Genomic DNA, 13,317 nt, shown 5'->3' on the forward strand with positions numbered 1-13,317 from the left:
GCAGACATCTTTTCACCGTAGCTAGCTAGGTGAAATCTGTTCTAGTTTCATAAATAAGCAACATATAGTTGTGCTCAAAAGTTTGCATACCTTTGAGAATTGGTAATATACAGTAACTCACAAAAGTGAGTATACCCCTCACATTTTTGCTAATATTTGATTATATCTTTTCATGTGACAATACTGAAGAAATGACACTTTGCTACAATGTAAAGTAGTGAGTGTACAGCTTGTATAAAAGTGTACATTTGCAGTCCCCACAAAATAACACAACACACAGCTATTAATTTCTAAACCGCTGGCAACAAAAGTGAGTACACCCCTAAGTGAAAATGTCCAAATGTTCTATAGACAGAACCTAGACAAAGAGTGTGGATGGCATAGCTTAGTTACGCTATGGCTGGCTCTATTAAGCATGTGCTGAGTAAGACTGGATGCAGGGAAAGGACACATAGTCCCCTGGAAATCAGACACATTGCTGTGGATAGCTCCTGGCCCAGACATCCACTATTCAATCATTACCTTCATTCATCAAAGCTCCTCAGTTTTAACGTCAGTCCACTATTTGCCTACCTCAAAAACTTTTGAGCCCTGTCAGATAATATTATACACAATAGAGACCATGATCTTTTAGCCAGCCACTACCGACTTTGAAATGTCATGAGGTTTTGCAGATGGAAGCAACTGGTAATTGATTAATGGGATGAGTATGGTGGTTGTATTTGAGGAGACAGTGGTGGCGGGTAGTGATGGACTACATACTATAGGTGAATAAAAGGGGAAGGCCAATTTGACTTGGAGCTTTCACGTGGCTCACCTCATGGTGTAGAGCAGAGTACCGTTGTCCACCAGTCGTAGCAGTTTGTTCGGTGTAGTCATGTTGTGGGCCACAGATTTCTTTCCATTGTGGAAGAAGGTATCTGGAGTCCAGATCTTACTGGCGAGGAGGTTGTTAAGAGGCAAGACTTGCATGGGCCCATCAAACTTTAGCCGCTCATCCCTCCAACTCTGGCGGAAGAACACATCGATAGTGTATTCCTGTGGAAAAATGGAGAGATGGAGTCAGATGGAGACAAAAGAAAAGGAATGATTCCCTTCAAGAACTCTGTGCCTCGTGTCCTGCCTACCAAAGACCATGACATCGGGGATGTCAGAAATACACACACATACACTCACCTAAAGGATTATTAGGAACACCATACTAATACTGTGTTTGACCCCCTATCGCTTTCAGAACTGCCTTAATTCTACGTGGCATTGATTCAACAAGGTGCTGAAAGCATTCTTTAGAAATGTTGGCCCATATTGATAGGATAGCATCTTGCAGTTGATGGAGATTTGTGGGATGCACATCCAGGGCACGAAGCTCCCGTTCCACCACATCCCAAAGATGCTCAATTGGGTTGAGATCTGGTGACTGTGGGGGCCATTTCAGTACAGTGAACTCATTGTCATGTTCAAGAAACCAATTAGAAATTATTCAAGCTTTGTGACATGGTGCATTATCCTGCTGGAAGTAGCCATCAGAGGATGGGTACATGGTGGTCATAAAGGGATGGACATGGTCAGAAACAATGCTCAGGTAGGCCGTGGCATTTAAACGATGCCCAATTGGCACTAAGGGGCCTAAAGTGTGCCAAGAAAACATTCCCCACAACATTACACCACCACCACCAGCCTGCACAGTGGCAACAAGGCATGATGGATCCATGTTCTCATTCTGTTTACGCCAAATTCTGACTCTACCATCTGAATGTCTCAACAGAAATCGAGACTCATCAGAACAGGCAACATTCTTCCAGTCTTCAACTGTCCAATTTTGGTGAGCTCGTGCAAATTGTAGCCTCTTTTTCCTATTTGTAGTGGAGATGAGTGGTACCCGGTGGGGTCTTCTGCTGTTGTAGCCCATCCGCTTCAAGGTTATGCATGTTGTGGCTTCACAAATGCTTTGCTGCATACCTCGTTTGTAACGAGTGGTTATTTCAGTCAAAGTTGCTCTTCTATCAGCTTGAATCAGTCGGCCCATTCTCCTCTGACCTCCAGCATCAACAAGGCATTTTCGCCTACAGGACTGCCGCATACTGGATGTTTTTCCCTTTTCACACCATTCTTTGTAAACCCTAGAAATGGTTGTGCGTGAGAATCCCAGTAACTGAGCAGATTGTGAAATACTCAGACCGGCCCGTCTGGCACCAACAACCATGCCAAGCTCAAAATTGCTTAAATCACCTTTCTTTCCCATTCTGACATTCAGTTTGGAGTTCAGGAGATTGTCTTGACCAGGACCACACCCCTAAATGCATTGAAGCAACTGCCATGTGATTGGTTGATTAGATAATTGCATTAATGAGAAATTGAACAGGTGTTCCTAATAATCCTTTAGGTAAGTGTATTTGCATCTTGTGAAAATGCTATTTTTGAAATATTTTTTTTTAATGAATAATAATGAAAATATTTAAGATGAATTAAATGAAAAAGCATTTGATATTTATCCAAAACTTTCAAGTAAACATGCAAAATGTCCCATGGTAACTGTACAAGGGAATTTTCTGAATTATTTTGATACATTTAAATAAAGAATGTCTTCATAAACTGATGTCAATTTTTAATAATTAAAAATGTATGTCAATTTATCAGTTCAAAAACTGATAAATTGTTTGTTTGTTTAGAAAATGTATTAAATAATGTGAAGTATTATCTGTATTTCCTTACAGTTCCAGGTCAAAGCAGGAAGTATAAAACAATCACTGGAGCACATGGCATGATCATGGGGGAGTTGTTAATCCTTTATATATATATATGTTAAATCAGAACATCTGCTTTCTAAGCCATTATCGGTTCCCAAGAGAGTTTATTTTCTTCTTTTGTTTTTGTCATTTTACTGACACTCTAATCCAAAGCGACTTACATACATTATTGATCTCATGATTTAGTACTTATAGTACTTCAACTTTTTGTAATGAGGGAAGGAGGGGAGGAATGATCATTGGTCCCATACATTTCTCAATCTACATCAACAATACAGCTCAGTTAGTACGAACATATACCATTTACAGTATATGCAGTATACAGGGTTTCCTACAGGATTTTATGTAGCCGAAGCATCAATTATCCTGCGAGGCCCAGTACTGCCCCTTATATTGACGCTACTATACATACAAACAAATATTTTGGTTCACCAGCCACCCTGGCGGATACATTTCAAATTTAAAAATATTATTTCTCCAAGCAATAAATCTGCTTGGAGGGGGCTATCGTGGTAACTGAAAAAAGCAGCATGCTGAGTGTGACGATTTATTTGAATACAGCAATAAATAGTCAGATCCCTAGTCAGAATTAGTAGGCCTAAGTTAAAATAATTTTACAGACTCTGATCTTCTCGAGTCATTCAGTAAAAAGATCAAATTTTGTTTATTTGTGTCATAATACCCAGAGCGTTACCATTCGCAAAGAATAAAAAAACACAGCTGACTTTGTGTGTGGTTCTGAAAAATCAGAAACAACATAGCTCTGGATTGCAGTTAATATAATTACTAGCCTACTATCAGACACCCCACATGTGCTTTTATAGACCTACATCTGCTCACTGCACATCAAACCTAGGTCGCTCAAATGTCTTTAAAGTTAATTCCGAAACCGTTTGATCTGCACATTCTCATTTCTGACAAAATGTAAGATTGCTTCGGTGTGGCTGGGTAAATTCAAGCACTGCAGTAAAGCAGTGCAGGAAACATTGTATTGTTTTAATACACGGTGTTATATACAAAAAACAGATAAGTTATTGTAATTTTTTTTTTTATCTATAAGCCTTTGGCTGATCAATGGGCCAAGCCCTCAAACAAGACAGGCCAGCCTGGGTGACTGAGCGAAGCTAACCAAAACCCAGTATCAGCAAAGACACCTGCTTTGACTCCTGGCTTTTATCAGTTAGACAGCCAAGTAAAAAAAAAATGGAGAGGGTGCCTACATACAAAAAGTGATTTCTGTCAACATTTTCAAATCTTCCTCTTTTCGGGGACAGCTAAACTTATGACTTGGTAAAACAGTAATGTGCATTGTACTATCCTGATCCCTGCACCTGTGCCTGCTAATTTATAGGGCCTGCTGCTGTGATGAACCATCCAAACCTAGAAGTTAGTGACACCAATGACAGTAGTAAAAAGATCTGGACCTCTATGATGGTATTCAAGTACTGAGGGTAGGTGTTCAATCAGAGGAACACATGAGCAAGGCATTCAATTACAATATAACCTATATTGCTAACTTGACATTTGTAAATAAAAAAAATCTTAAACCTACGCTATGGATTCTGTACCTTTTGTAACATTTGTTGTTTTAGTTCTGTGATGCCTCAGTTCTTTTTATTAATAGTCTTCCATTCTCCCTGTGTCTGTGTCCTGCCTCCGACCTGCAATTTTTTTTTTATCCCAAACAACTACTGCAATTCACTTGTTAACAAAAGTGATGCTTTCATATTGCTATTAACACTTCATCAATATATTGTACTGACTGTAGCGGTGTGATATAAATTTTTATGCAGGTTACAGACCACACATAATAACATACAATACCACAGATTCCTAACTTTATTGTTTAGACGCTTTTTCTGTTGGATTCCAGTTTTCAAAAGTGCCATTCCCCATTTGCTGTGATCAGATGTGCTACAGGAAGGTAAATGGGAGAGGTACATTTGACTGAATTCTATTATAACACAATATTTGATTTCATTCGGTAATGCTCATCTCCAAACATCCCAAACTAAAAACAACCTCTGAACCACAGATCAAGAGAAAAAGTGCTGCATCATGGCCCAGAAAAACTTGTCTGGATGATTTTGAGGATTTTGAGGCTGGTGTCAGAATTGTCATGATGGCTTTAAGCAGTCTGCAGGATCCAGTCACAGACTTATAGGTTGTCTCTCTAACCCTCATTTTGGACACATTACTAAGAATTAGATGGATAAAGATCTAAATAAGGCTAATCACAAATGGCTTAAAGGGGCACGACACCATGGAACAAGAAACCAGGCAAGCCTAGTTCAGCCGGCCCCCAATGAAAATTATTGCCATCTCAAGATTCGAACCTGAGTGTCCCAAGTGAAAGGCTGTGTCGTTAACACGTACACCATGGAGCTGTACACTTGCTCGCTGTCAGTATAGCATTGGTACATCCTGAACAAATCCTCTTTTGACACTGGCTGTTTTAATAGTTAATTGGCCATTTGTGAATGCCATTGATAGTTAAACTGACTAATGTTTCTTACTAAGTTTACCACCACCACAAATAGCGTCTATGCATGGTGTTTGCCACTGTCAGTTTCAACAGCTTAATAGCCAGTAATAAGCTTTACCGGTATCTACTAACTTACTGTCCCTGTCCGTGTCCATCTGGTCATGTTTCTGACCTAGTCTAAATAGACTCTGGATTTAGCCCACATGCATTTATTTATTATTCCAATTGGATTTTTAATATCTCACCTGGCACAGCCAGAAGAGGACTGGTCACCCCCCTGAGCCTGGGTCCTCTCTAGGTTTCTTCCTAAAATTCTGCCTTCTTAGGGAGTTTTTCCTAGCCACTGATATGCAACACTACTGTTGTTTGCTCCTTGGGGTTTAAAGCCGGGTGTTTCTGTAAAAGCACTTTGTGACAACTGGAGTTGTAAAAAGGGCTTTATAAATACATTTGATTGATTGATACGCCACGGCATTACACGTTTCAGCAGTCGCTAGACTCCAATGAGGATTGTGTTAAACTTACTAACGTTTCTTATTAAATTTACATCCACCATAGCGTCTATGTACTGTATTGCTTTTGCCACTGGCAGTTTTAACAGCTTATTAGCCAGTAATAGGCTTACTAGTATCTACTAACATCCTAGGAATAATCATAAGAATTGAGCAATTGGTAGAGACACTGAAGATTAACTTTTCCATGCCCGAAACAGTCGCAATATAACTGTATACAGTTTCAGTTAGGGTTAGGCTTACTGTAACGTAACTACTGTATGTTAAGCCAGCAAATGTGTTTATCTATCCTGACCCAAAACCGATGCATACTTCGAAAATCCACCAGAAACAGTCACAATATAACCGTAAACTGGTTTATTTTAGGCTTACTATAATGTAGATACTAACGGTTTTGGCCAGCAAAGTTTTGTCTATATGTAATAATTAATAATTCGTACATCACTTCGCCTGCAAGGAGATACGAACTTGGGACCTGTGGTTCACAAGTCCGCTTCTCTTACCACTACGCTATTTAACAAGGGTCAGTCAGTCACTCAGTAAGAGACATTCACTCTTCTTAGCCAGCTCCTCTTCTGGCAAAAACTATTTAATGTAAACATTTATAATGTTAGCAATCATACATTTGTTTCATAAAAATAAGATCTCAACACCGTCTAGATTGAGTAAATTAGAATTTTGCTGGAGAATCTATGTCCTCTGTATTAGTCTGATCATAATATAAAAGGTGCAGAATTCATAACAAATGTAGAAACTGTCTCCCTAACAAAATGGCAATCAGAGAATACGATAATAAAGTTAGAGCAGGGGTGTCAAACCGGTTCCACGGAGGCCCGAGTGTCTGCAGGTCTTTGGGTTTTCCTTTAAATTGGTTCCCAGGTCAGACCTGAACAACCAGGTGGGGGTAGAAATTAACCAATTAGTGAACTCATTAATCAATCAGGTACAAGGTGAGAGCGAAAACCTGCAGACACTCGGCCCTCCGTGGAACCGGTTTGACACCTGTGAGTTAGAGGATGAATAAGACATGTTTTAAAAGAAAAGTTAATTCTGAAACACCAACGATAATCATATGGTGTTCGGTGATTACATGCCAAAAACAGAAGAGATTTTTCAAATTTAGTTTGCTCTTTCTACAGGTAAACATATGGAATAGCATACATTTTTTTCAAGGGTAATTTCATTTTGACAAGCAAACTTTCTACTGTACAAGAAATTCACAGAATTGCCAGAATAACAACAGAATAATTTAATCCAGGCAGAATGGTTAGGCTCCTATGTTGTAGGACAGATTAAACAACAGCCATATCTAAAAAGTGTATGTGTTTTACATAATTGGTAGGTACAGATCAATAAATCTGCTGACAGGAACATCACTGAAAGTCATTAAATACGTTTATCAATCAAGGACAAGAACACAGACATTGACTAGTAATGTGATCGGTATAACATGGAGGCTTGGCAAAATTGAACAACACAGGACTACATTTGTTATCCAGACCCCGTACTGCTACAGTATGTGTTGTTTGGCACGCATAAAAACATCCCAGTGCCCCTTTGGCCAATTACTTGTTAAACAAATCTCACTGCCCTAGAAATCTCTTCAACATATGATACACACACCCTAAGATCTCCCCATGAAGTGCCCCTTTAATTCCTAGCAGACTGCTGAGCTGTGCTGTTGTCACTTTGGAAGACAGCACATTAAATCAACATCCAGTGCTGTGGCAAGAAAGCTTATAACAGTAGGGACAGATGTTCTTAGATACGGTTGTGCTCAAAAGTTTGCATACCCTTGGAGAATTGGTAATATATGTAACATTTTTAAAGACAACATGAGTGAGCAAGCACAAAAAGATTTTTTGGCTTATGGGATTCACATTCAACTGTAGGTTATAACAGAATGGCACAATCATAAAACAAAACATGACAACAAAGAAAAAAATGAACTGACCCCTGTTCACAAGTCTGCATACCCTTAGTTCTTAATGCTGTGTATTGCCCACATAGCCATTCTTGCAGGTGGTATAACTGCCCATTCGTCTTGACAAAATGCCTCCAGGTCATGCAAAGTCTTTGGTCGTCTTGCATGAACCGCACGATTGAGATCTCCCCAGAGTGGCTCGATGATATTAAGGTCAGGAGACTGTGATGGCCACTCCAAAACCATCCCCTTTATCTGCTGTAACCACTGGAGGGTCATTGTCATGCTGGAAAGTCCAAGAGTGTACCATGAGCAGATTTCATGCAGAAGAATGCAAATTGTCTACCAGTATTTTCTTGCCATCAATTTTCACAAGATTCTCCTAGCCTTTAGAGCCCCCCTGCCACCACAACATCAGTGAGTCACCACCATGCTTCACAGTGGGGATGGTATTCTGTTCACTATAGGCCTTGTTGACCCCTCTCCAAACATAGCGCTTATGGTTGTTACCAGAAGCTGTGAGGCGTATCGAGGTGTTGTCAGGCATATTGTAACCAGGCTTTTTAGTGGCATTGGTGAAGTAAAAGCTTCTTTCTGGCAACTCAATCATGCAACTCATTTTTGTTCAAGTATCGTTGTATTGCGCTCTTTGAAACAACCACACCGTCTTTTTCCAGAGCAGCCTGTATTTCTCCTGAGGTTACCTGTGAGTTTTTCTTTGTATCCTGAACAATTCTTCTAGCAGTTTTGGCTGAAACGTAGTCTTTTGATCAGCACTATTTGGGTTATTTCTGTTATTATTATGATTTTAAAAGGAGCCAAACAACTATGTGATAAAAAATGGCTTCATATGATCATTATCCTTAAATGATTTTTTTTTTTTGCATGATCAGTCATATTTTCAAAATCAATGCCAACATTTCACAATTTATACCAAGGTATGCAAACTTATGAGCACAACTGTATGTTGTCCAGCAGTAGTAACAGACAAAGATTAATTTTCAGATTGCAAAATACACCAATCTAAAAAATATATACAGTGGGGAGAACAAGTATTTGATACACTGCCAATTTTGTAGGTTTTCCTACTTACAAAGCATGTAGAGGTCTGCAATAAAATGCAAATTAATTACTTAAAAATCATACAATTTAATTTTCTGGATTTTTGTTTTAGATTCCGTCACTCACAGTTGAGTACCTATGATAAAATTACAGACTTATACATGCTTTGTAATTTGGAAAACCTGCAAAATCGTGTTCTCCCCACTGTATATTCCATATATAGGATATAGGAATATATATGTAGGAATTATATTTAAACAACAATGGAATGTTTTGCACTACACTGCAATAATCTTAATTTGTATCCCAAATTGGCATAATATTACACTTGTTGATATTGTAAATGTTATTTATTTTACCAGCTTATAACAACCGCCCCCATATCTGAAACCAGTATGGTAAGAACAGTGCCCCCGCTTTCAAAGGTCTGTTAACTGCCAGATGGGTATCCTGTGTTGTGTGGTTTCTCATCCTTGAATCTGTACTTCAGGCCATGACTTCAGGAACAGAGAAAAGATAATTATAGCCAACAGTGTTCTTGTAGAGGTTTTGATGTCTCAATTGACATTGTTGGTGCCGGAACTTCAGGGAGTAAACAGATGTCTTCCTGATTCATTATGGTTCTAGCTTCATAGACCAAAACAGAGAAAGCAAACCTTTTGCTGCCATACATGACAATACTTGACAATAGTATGGATGTAAACAAAGGCTTTAAAGGCATTGAAGACAATTTCTTGCCGTCATACAGTTACTGGAAAAAAATACACATTTTCTGTTCAAATGTTTTCTTGAGCTTCAAGTACATCGAAAATGACTCACAGTTTAGATGTATAACACAGACAACATGTGACAAGGCAAAATTTGCTAATGTTAAAATGTTGTGTCATGCATTAGCTGACTAAAGAGTGGTCATAGATGTGCAGTAAAAAAATACATTGCCACTGTTTCAGCTCTTTATTCTCAGAGCTAGCTAGCTAGCAATAGCCAATTAACATTACTTGGCTGAACACAACACAGTCCTGATCAATCCAATTGTTGCTTCTAGTGTATCTAAACTGGGATTTATGATCAAGTGCTTTCCAAATACATCTGGAAAGCAGAATTAGGAATATAATAAAACCTTCTGTCATGGTGCGGTGAGCAGTAGCGCCGCCGTGCCAGATATTCTCAGTTTCCCATCACACACAAATGCTTCCCGGACTTGTTCTGTGTCACATGTCTATTATCGTTCACACCAGGTCCCTGTTAGCTAATTTGTATGTGTTTAAATGTTTCCCCTCTGCTCCCCACACGGTGGATCATTGTTATTGTCAGTTCGTGTATCGGTGAGTGTTACATGTATGTACTGTTTAAAGATTTCTTGTTTTGACGCGTTGTCGCACACTTTTGTTTCATTCAGTCGATAGTATAGTTTTTCTGTTCGGTTTTGTTTTGTTTGTCAAATAAACCCACAAATGCGATATATGCCTGCGCCTGGTTCCTTGCTCCGCAACACTACACCAAATCGTTACAGAATGATCCACCAAAACTGGAACCAGCAGGCTAATACGGAGGAGGATAACCTGTGGAATCGCTGCCTTCTCGAGTGCATGCTCGGCACGTTTCTCTACCGAGACCTGGAGCGGGAAGCTCCCTTTACCATGGAGCGCGTTGAGCGTGTACTCGGGGAGGTGTGCAGACAACGGGGCATCACTGGCACCAAGGAGCTGCTGCCTCGACCCCGTGCGGGCTGGCCAGGCTGTAGGCTGGCCATTAGACACGCACCGCTTCCTGCTCCGCGGCCTTCCGCCGCCCCTGTCCCTGCTCCGCGGCCTTCCGCCGCCCCTGTCCCTGCGCCACAGGGCCGACTGCCCCCTGCTGCCCTGGAGCGGCAGCCTGCGCCTCCTACCTGCCAGGAGCGGCAGCCAGCGCCTCCTATTTGCCAGAAGCTGCATCCCGTGCCTCCTATTTGCCAGAAGCGGCAGCCCGTGCCTCCCAAGTTTGGGGAGGAGTGGCCTCTGCCGCCTGAGCCCGTGGAGCAGTGGCCTCTGCCGCCTGAGCCCGTGGAGGAGTGGCCTCTGCCGCCTGAGCCCGTGGAGGAGTGGCCCGAGCCGCCTGAGCCCGTGGAGGAGTGGCCCGAGCCGCCTGAGCCCGTGGAGGAGTGGCCCGAGCCGCCTGAGCCCGTGGAGGAGTGGCCTCTGCCGTCTGAGCCCGTGAAGGAGTGGCCTGCACCGCCTGAGCTTGCCGGGGTCTGGCCGACACCGCCCTCTCCTGTCCCGGCCGCCCCGGCGCCCTCTCCTGTCCCGGCCGCCCCGGCCCCCTCTCCTGTCCCGGCCGCCCCGGCGCCCTCTCCCAGCTTCGAACCCTCCGCCGACTACCGACCCTCCGTTGGCTCTCCCGGCTCCTGACCCTCCGCCGGCTTTCCCGGCTGCCGACCCTCCGCCGGCTTTCCCGGCTGCCGACCCTCCGCCGGCTCTCCCGGCTGCCGGCCCTCCGCCGGCTCTCCCGGCTGCCGACCCTCCGCCGTCTCTCCCGGCTGCCGACTCTCCGCCGGCTCTGCCTCCCCGGCCTGTCCCGCCGGCTCCACCGCCCTGGTTAGTCTTCGCCGCCCCCTCAGTGGGTTTGTGCCGATAGGGGTTCTGCGCTTCCCCGCCCCCCCTCCCTTGGGCTGGGGTTTGTCTCGGGGGGGGGTAACTGTCACGGTGAGGTGAGCAGAAGCGCCACCGTGCCAGATATTCTCAGTTTCCCATCACACACCAATAGTTTTTCCGTTCGTTGTTAAGTTTTGGCTCTCCCGGCTCCTGACGGTGGGTTTGTGCCAATGGGGGTTCTGCGCTGCCCCGCCCCCCCTCCCTTGGGCTGGGGTTCATCTTGGCCCGTCTGGTGGCCGGGCCTTTGGGGGGGGTACTGTCACGGTGCGGTGAGCAGCGTTATATGCCGAATGCGATATATGCCTGCGCCTGGTTCCTTGCCCAACACTACACCACACAAAGAGTGTTACACCTTTCCTATTCTTGTGAAAAACCAAACCAATGCAACGTTACAGTCATCAAATATGTTGAAGCCAATGTCACATAGTTAGCGAGCTAGCTTAATTAGCTAATGTGATGAAATATATTGGATTGGATCTAGCTGATAATATATGATGGAGCTAGCTAAGTCTTACAGTACCTTTTGCAAAGTCTTTGTTTTTCATCCCTTCAACTCCCTCTCCACTCAGTGAAAGTAATTCCTATGTTTACTTTCTTCTTGCCCAGAGCTACATTTCCATCTTTTATCAATAGCCAAACTAGCGTATAGCTTTTCCTCTTGAGCCTTTGGTCTATGGACAATCCCAGTGCACAGCTCAAAATATGATGGGAAAATCTGACCCAGCGGGGCAAATTAATAGTTCAGTTATTAGGCACCGTAGAGGGGCAATATTTTTACTGCTGCATCACATTTGGATGGCCACTAGAGACTTCAAGGACATGAAAAAATATGAAAATATAATGCAGCTTTAAGTAGACAGACAGAGAACAAAAGAAGCACAGGGACAAATAAGAAATAAGCTGAGAAACAGCACAAGTGGAAACAAGTAGAACAGAGGCACAGTTTATTGTTGAGTTGTTTCTGTGGGACTTTTATTATATTTGTTTTCAACTTTAGCTGGTAAAAAAAAAAAAGGAGTGTCATGTCTCTTCAGTCAATGGTGAATAAATGGTTAAGAAATTATGTGTACTAATCAGAAATCCTCCTTGTGGCTTGCCATGAGCAGTGTTGGGAAACAGTTACAGTTAGTAGTTACTGTTCCCATAAAGTAAGTTACTTGCTATAGAAAGTAAGGCGTTACATTATTTAGTTACTTTAAGATAAGTCCTTTAATCTGTATTCAAGTTTTGGTCACTTATGCCCAGGAGGCACACATTTAATGATATATTGTATAATTACATAGCCAGGTATTGCATACTCTGTGTCTGTCACCAGCATATAACATTATCAATCATTAATCATTATACAGCAAGAGTGACCAATCCTATTATCTCAAGTAATCATGGACCATAATAATAAACAATATTTGCATTTAGTTCTTTAATCAAGAATCTCTTGAAACAATAAATTACATTGTATTGCAAGTGCCTCCACATTTTCAGGCCAGGCTTATTCAACAGCCTATAAGTACAGACTTCAATACTAGATTAATCAATTGTAGTTAACAATGAAGAACAAAAAAACAGCTGTGGAATCTCTTAGCAAAAATGTGCATAATCCAGTTATGTTTCATGACTTTTTTCAGAGGTGAATAATTAGATGTTCATTTGCGATCAACTTTGGTTGTCCAACAGAGGAGGATTTGGGGCTTGAACTTTGGTTGGACAATAGGCAAGACATTCCAGCAAAACATAACACCAACCTTTGTGATTGGTAATTATGCAAGTTTAATAATGTAGCAGGAAGTACTGGTGCTGGCATCTTTGCATCCTTTTGTTGCCACTTGCACTGGCATACTATTTCCTATAGCCACCATACACAGCTTCTGTTCTTCAGCAGTGATTTAATCGAGGTGAGCGTGAACTTTAACCTCAACAAGTCATTTGAAGATAGATTGCTTCGCATAACTTTAAAAAA

General features: G+C 41.9%; 1 protein-coding gene across 4 annotated transcripts in view; it reads right to left on the reverse strand.

Moving 5' to 3' along the window:
• Positions 1 to 13,317, reverse strand: part of gabra3 (gamma-aminobutyric acid type A receptor subunit alpha3) — a 158,029-nt gene that overhangs the window by 46,055 nt on the left and 98,657 nt on the right. For all 4 annotated transcript variants that reach the window (XM_020048670.2, XM_020048669.2, XM_020048672.3 and 1 more), the window contains one exon: positions 818 to 1,038. In XM_020048670.2, the coding sequence (XP_019904229.1) occupies positions 818 to 1,038 (221 nt within the window). The remainder of the gene's footprint in view (positions 1 to 817; positions 1,039 to 13,317) is intronic.

Source organism: Esox lucius, chromosome 7 (genome assembly GCF_011004845.1).
Source record: "Esox lucius isolate fEsoLuc1 chromosome 7, fEsoLuc1.pri, whole genome shotgun sequence".
In the NCBI taxonomy this organism is placed as follows: Eukaryota; Metazoa; Chordata; class Actinopteri; order Esociformes; family Esocidae; genus Esox; species Esox lucius.